Source organism: Paralichthys olivaceus, chromosome 9 (genome assembly GCF_024713975.1).
Source record: "Paralichthys olivaceus isolate ysfri-2021 chromosome 9, ASM2471397v2, whole genome shotgun sequence".
NCBI lineage: Eukaryota > Metazoa > Chordata > Actinopteri > Pleuronectiformes > Paralichthyidae > Paralichthys > Paralichthys olivaceus.
Genome location: NC_091101.1, coordinates 26907516 through 26915000, shown reverse-complemented (window position 1 = coordinate 26915000; position 7485 = coordinate 26907516). Strand labels below are relative to the sequence as shown.

The 7485-nt window shown below is 43.7% G+C and overlaps 1 protein-coding gene across 7 annotated transcripts in view; it reads right to left on the bottom strand.

Moving 5' to 3' along the window:
- The window catches only part of LOC109643982 (transcription factor COE3-like), a 117893-nt gene that overhangs the window by 82616 nt on the left and 27792 nt on the right, over nucleotides 1-7485 (bottom strand). For all 7 annotated transcript variants that reach the window (XM_069531468.1, XM_069531466.1, XM_069531463.1 and 4 more), the window contains 2 exons: nucleotides 5981-6054; nucleotides 633-701 (listed from right to left, as the gene is read on the bottom strand). In XM_069531468.1, the coding sequence (XP_069387569.1) occupies nucleotides 633-701; nucleotides 5981-6054 (143 nt within the window). The remainder of the gene's footprint in view (nucleotides 1-632; nucleotides 702-5980; nucleotides 6055-7485) is intronic.

Below are 7485 nucleotides of genomic sequence, written 5' to 3'. Positions count from 1 at the left end.
GGAGCCAACATTTTATCTTTGGATGTAAAACGAGGAACAGACTCAACTTATCCAGAGAAACAAAGACGAGATTTCTACATCGGCTTCTTTGTGGTTGACAGCTCCAGGGAGAGCTCGTAAGTGGCCCTTGAGTCAAACAACTAATTACAACATCAGGAACAAAAGTTATACTTTTCAGAAATCCTAACTTTACCTAAATCACAGATTTCTACGTGACAACTAAACAAACCAGGTTGTTTTCTGGAAACGTTGATGTAGTAAGTGGACTTGAGTGAAGAGTATTTATTCTACGTATCTGCAGCATGTTTAAAGTCTGACTTTCAAAGATGAAATGGAAACAATCAGCAGATGGAACAACATCCAATGAGCAGAATAGAAGCTCCAGAGCCAAAAGCACCAGTGATCCTGATCTGCACTGTGCTCCGTTCACTGACCGCAACCAGGCAACATTCAAAGACAAGAATCACCTCAACACAATGAGGCTGAAAACTGTTCACACCTCAAGTCTTCTGCAGATTTGATTTAAGAGTAAAGAAACAAAGACAAAATGCAAAATGAGTCTGACTGACAGAGTGAAGCAGTGAGTTTGTGTTGAGAGGACGAACAGGCACAGAGACCAGCTGAGCTCCTACCTGTCGATGATGACGGGGTCAGACGGCGTCTCGTTGCGATTTCCGCAGCTTTTCTTGTCACAACAGCGACTGGAAGACAAAAAGATCCAAAGTCAGAGACGACAACAACGTTCAGTTCAACTTCAAACTTCAGCTCAGTCTTCTCACTGAGTTTATCTGAGAGCGGCTGACAGTCATGTTCTAAATTCAACATCGGACTGATTCATAAACTCTCAATGTTTCCTGCATTAAAAAAATGAATCAGTGAGTAAAACAGAGACAGTTCCACATAACAGACTTTACAGTTAATGAAACAATTCTACACCACACAGGAAAAATGTTATTAATGAGTGAATATTAATATAAACTAATTTAAACTGTTAACTTTGTCTCCAAAAAGATTTTTTTAAAGATCAGGAAGTGACGGAGCTTCAAAATAAAGTGTTAAAGCACTCAGTATCTCCAGGATGACAACTTTGATTTTGAAAGACACACACACACACACACACACACACACACACACACAGACACACACACACCAGCTGGGTCTGGTCCAAACCAAGGTCACTAACAGTTGGCTGACACCCAGTGTTGGAGGCACCGCTGTGGTCGCCCCCTGCCCCCGTCCCTCACATTATAACTCTAAACGCTGCTGCCGCCCCTGAAACCAGCCAGCCAACTGGACGACTGCTCGCCAAACAGCCGTCCAGGTAGCCAGAGGGCAGAGCGGCCGGCGTCTCATCCCACTGGCCGCTGATCCACAGTCTGGAGGCATCCGGAGAAGAGGGGGGGTGTTATGTTTCTCTTTCAGCTCTGCAGGGGACGGGTGGAGCCAAATGAGGCTTTTGGTGGCGTGTGGTCAGTTTGGTGTTTGAACAGCAGCAGACGAGTTCAACACATTAATATCCATCACACAGATTCTCTCTTTAAACTCACTGTGACGACAAACATCTTCAACTCATCAGCTTTTCTTTTACTTGAGATCCTGAAAATAAATCAAACTACGATTTTACCAAACATCTGGATCCATCTTGGCTCTAAATGAGCACAAATTATTTTATTTATTCAAACCTATTATTGTTTCCTTGTGCTTTGTCTGTCATTCAGGGTCTTCACCGGAGGATAAGGTTTATCATGGGCTAACATTTTTATTAAAAAACGAGGGCGGGGCTCATGATCAACATGTGTGTCTGGTTAATAGCTCCAGGAAAAGTTAGTAAGTGGCCCTTGAGTCAAACTATACTGTAAAATGTCAGGAGTACATTTTAAAGCTTAATTTTTAGGACATCCTAAAACGACCGCAAAGCGTAATTTAAACAAAGATTTCGTCGTGACACTTAAACAAAGCACGTTGTTTCAAGGAGACTGAGATGGTGATGAAATGTCGTCACATGACCAACACACCTTCACTTGCTGACAACAGCTGTTATAACCTGGATGATGATGCTCGTCCTGCTTGAAGTCTTTACTTGTTTTTATCCGTTAAACAAAAACTTCCCCAACAAGTCGCTGACTTACGTCCACCACGACTAACGTCTGATCTCACCTTGTTAAAAATGTTCTAAATGTTCCTGAATCGTGTTTTGTCCTGATCAGTCAACACATTTCATAGTAAAAGATTATAGAAGCGTAAAAATAGAAGACGATGAAAACACAAAACGAATGTGATGAATGTATAATAATGATTCAATTATTCAACAGAAAGAAAAAAAGAAACAAACTGCAGCTCAAACATATTAATTAAAATCTGCTCAGATTAAGAATATGAAACACAGATAATATTACACTCACATCTTCACATTTAATGACGGCAATGAGTCGGTCAAACTCAGTTTTCTGCTCTGGTGGGAAACAGATGAGTTTTAATAGTGTGTTTGTGTGTGTGTGTGTGTGTGTGTGTGTGTGTGTGTGTGTGTGTGTGTGTGCGTGTGTGTGTGTGTGTGTGTGATGATCTGAGAATCTGACAGAAGTGATGTCACTGATGACAACAACAACGGTCCTGACATCATGTCTCGTTTCTGTCTGTATCTTCTCACAAGCTGAATTCTTGTCCTTCTGTCTTTTATTCTTTGTGCTGTGGGTTATTAACATAATTCTTAAAAATTAATCATACTGCACATGACCCGTGACTTCCAATTACACTCCTGCATTCGCCCCATGCTGTCCTGAATCAAATTGCCATTTGACAAACAAGCATCAAATCGAGGCTGCGAATGCCAAATGAGCCACGTTATGAATCATTTATCACGCCGTTTGATCTGTAAGTACAGAAAAATCATAAACTAAGCGCCGTGTTTGTGTCCCCGCTGTCTCCCTGTCTCTGTGTGGATGTGTCTGTGTGACTGTTGCCGCAGAATGCGCCACAATAATTTATTCCCCCAGCTACTTGGAACCATTAGTGAAAGTTCCAGGAGACCAATTAGCATTGGAAACCCACTGGTGCTGCTGTGGTGACAACCTCCTCCAAACTGCCAAAGAAGTGTTATAAACAAACTGGACCCCAGGAGCACTGCCGGGGCCCCTCCAGGGACCCGGGGCCCCTTTCCAAAGACGAAAACAAACCTTGGCTGAGCGTCCACAATATCGCCTTAATGACGTTTCCCCCCGGGCCGCAAACAGGCTAACACCACGGCCGGATAATGACTGAGAGAACAACACACACAGACCTGAGAGGGAGCGTGAAGTCGTGAGAGTGTGTGTGAGTGTATGAGTGTGTGTGTGAGTGTATGACTGTGTGTGTGCGCGCGCATGGCTCAAAATTGGCAAACCCAAAACAAACAGTGTGTGTAGTTGCTGCTGTCACTCATTTTGGCAGAGAGCCTTCGTCCCTCATCGCTGCTGCACAGGCTCCTCAGGTCGCTGTACACACACACGCGCACACAGGCATAGACACACGCATGCACATGCACGCACGCACACGAACACACACACACAGACAGGCCCCAAAAATAATTCAGCCACAGGAGCCAGTTTGGCCGTTGAGCCTCGACCGGGCCACACAAGCATCATTACTGCTGGCCGCACCTCCTCGCCGCTCAGTGGCCACTTCAGACGTCTCGACAAGTGGAATCTACTTTAAGCACAAAGAGAGGGTTTGTCTGGGCATGTTGGCGCTATCACACACACACACACACACAGAAACTGAGACAGTCCTTCAAAGGCTCCCTGAGGATGGTGCAGCACGACGTCAGAGGCCGCCACTCGGATCACAGCGTCCAGATAACACCGATCAGGAAGGGCCGGCCGCACAGGGCTCGCTTTCAAAGGGCAAGTGTTGTAATTACCCGAAGGCCTGGAACGCCTCGCCTGCAGCAGCCAGGCCTGATGCTCCAGCTGCCAGGCAGCGCCGCCTGGCCCGGGAAGCCGCCTTCCTCTAAGGCAGGCGTAGCAGCAGGCTTTTCTCAGCATCGCCGGGAGCCCGGCAGCCAGCGAGGGAGGGAGGTGGCAGCGAGGAGAGCGCCCTGAAGCTGGCCAGCCTCCGAGAGCCCGCTGGCACATCGGCGTGCCAACCTGGCTGCTGCCACCGCGCCTGCTCACTGGTTTGTGATTGGTAGTTTTTGGAAACAACTGAGTCCCATTTCAGAATGGTTAATGTGCTGCAATGATACAATGGAGAGGTCACCGCTGACACACACACACACACACACACACATTCCTGGAGCCACAGAATCTGACCTGAGAACATGTGTTGATTATTTTAATTTAGATCAGATCAGTGAGTGTGCAGTCACTGATCATCTTTTTATACAGTCACAGTTCATGATATTTGACGACATGAATCTCCATAGTAACCAGTGACTGATTTAAAAGACAAACTTCAGTCAGTGTTTAAAGCTTCGTCCGTCCTGTGGGACAACGATAGCCTGTTCCTCCACCTGAACACTGTGACACAGGAGCTGCACCCGGAGGTGCCTCTGCTGAGTGTATCCAGGTGGACTAACCAACAGGGACGTCCATAAAGAAGACGTCAGCTGGGAGTGAGATGATAGAGACATGTAGAGACGCTCTCTGATCCCTCACTCATTAGCGAATGGAAACACAGCATCCATCAGGGGGAAGGCTGGTTAATAATCACACTCAATCACATAATGACTGAAGCTGAGAGACGCACCGTCATTATGCAAATGAAGCTCGTATCCAAGGAATCTCGTGGGGGGGGGGGGGGGGACTGAAGTTTGAGTGAGGAGATAAACCACCGAGGTCAGAGTACAGAACACATCCGGCACACCTGTTGAAACTGGTTTCACTGTAATCTGTGCTTAATAACAAGTGTCACATCTGATTCATATGAAAAGTCACTCGACATGTTCCCTACACATTTAGATCAGTTTACATGTCAACTAGTTTAATCCGGAGAGAAACCAGTTCACTGCAGATGTAAACCAGTTTACAAATAAACCGGTTTACTGCACATACAATCCACTAAATCCACCAGATGAATCAAAAACTACACATGTAAACCAGTTAAGTTCAGAATCACGTATGAACAAATTCACTGCACATTAAGATCTATTTACATGGAAACTAGTTAAAACATTACCAGTTTGAAATCCACCTAAACCAGTTGCTCTCCAGATGAACTATCTCTGGTTTGTACGTATTTTCACTTTGGCTCAAATGCAAAACACTTTACAGTACAACTATAAGTACAACTTGTTTACTGTGTATTCAGGCCTCTTGAATTGTTCACAGGTTGATAATTTAACCACACATCTATTCCAGTTCACTAACTAGTCTACATGTAAACCGGTTTGTGGACCTGGTTTCAGGTTTATTAATGAACATCTGAAGAGATTTAAACATCATAAATAAATCACATGTAAACTCGTTTACATGTTAAAAAAACAAATACAAGTATATCACCGGCTCAAAGATACGACGACGCTCTGGGACTCTGGCTTCAGTTGTGTGTTTCTATTTTTATCCTCCCTCTATCACTCCTCCTCCTCCTCCTCCTCCTCATCTTCATCTTCATCTTCACTCCTCAGTCTGAACCAGTAAAACCATTAACTCTCAGACGACAGCAGAGACACACCGGCCAGCAAATGTGTTGATTGGTGCGATGAACGACAAACAGCTGCTCTTTTCTCTTACACTCACTCTCACACACTCACATCTGTACAAGTACACACACTCACATCTGTACAAGTACACACACTCACATCTGTACAAGTACACACACTCATATCTGTACAAGTACACACACTCACTCACTCACTCACTCACACATCTGTAAAAGTACACTCACACACACGTGTTTCTCTGTGTTTCATACACTTAACCTCATTAAGAATGGAAAAGTCAAACAGTCCACAGCTGAACATCTCGGAGCAGCTGCTGTCAAACCTTCATTCTTTCTGTTGTTTTACCTGCACATGATCTCGTGGGTGAGGAGGACGCGGCACATCTCCGGGTTCTTGTCCTGACCTTCGTACAGGATCGCCTGATGAGAAACAGACGTGTGGTTCACTTTGTGTTCCGTAAAATCAATTATCAACACGTTCATCAACATGATAATCATATCAAAAAAAGCTTGTAGGTTTTAAAGAAAAGGAAACAAATGGTACAACTGACTCATTTCCAGTATTATATCCAGTATTCAAGGTTACCTGCACATTTACACCCGTTTACACCACTTTACTGCACATATAAACCAGTTTACACCACTTTACTGCACATATAAACCAGTTTACTGCACATATAAACCAGTTTACTGCACATATAAACCAGTTTACACCAGTTTACTGCACATATAAACCAGTTTACGCCGGTTTACTGCACATATAAACCAGTTTACACCACTTTACTGCACATATAAACCAGTTTACTGCACATATAAACCAGTTTACTGCACATATAAACCAGTTTACACCAGTTTACTGCACATATAAACCCGTTTACACCACTTTACTGCACATATAAACCAGTTTACACCACTTTACTGCACATATAAACCAGTTTACACCTGTTTACTGCACATATAAACCAGTTTACACCACTTTACTGCACATATAAACCAGTTTACTGCACATATAAACCAGTTTACTGCACATATAAACCAGTTTACACCAGTTTACTGCACATATAAACCAGTTTACGCCGGTTTACTGCACATATAAACCAGTTTACACCACTTTACTGCACATATAAACCAGTTTACTGCACATATAAACCAGTTTACACCAGTTTACTGCACATATAAACCTGTTTACTGCACATATAAACCTGTTTACACCAGTTTACTGCACATATAAACCAGTTTACACCAGTTTACTGCACATATAAACCTGTTTACACCAGTTTACTGCACATATAAACCAGTTTACAGCACATATAAACCAGTTTACTGCACATATAAACCTGTTTACTGCACATATAAACCAGTTTACACCAGTTTACTGCACATATAAACCTGTTTACACCAGTTTACTGCACATATAAACCAGTTTACACCAGTTTACTGCACATATAAACCAGTTTACACCAGTTTACTGCACATATAAACCAGTTTACACCAGTTTACTGCACATATAAACCAGTTTACACCAGTTTACTGCACATATAAACCATTAGCTGTACCTGGGAATCATTGACTGTGCAGTTGAACCAGTTGTGTTGTGTTTAATCAGATCAAGTTGATTAATGAACATGTGATTTGAACAGATGTGTTAGTAGCTGACGTGTTGACGAGTACAGATGTTACTTTACCCCCCCGCCCTCCACAAATCAAACATGGCTTCCAACCACTTCCTTACAGTTACACAAAAATGGCAGCTCAGAACACTGACACCACCACATCCCCCTTTGGTGGTCCCAGCCTCCTCTGGCTTTCCCAGAATTCCCTGCCAGATGGCGGGCGGCGCCCCAAGATGAA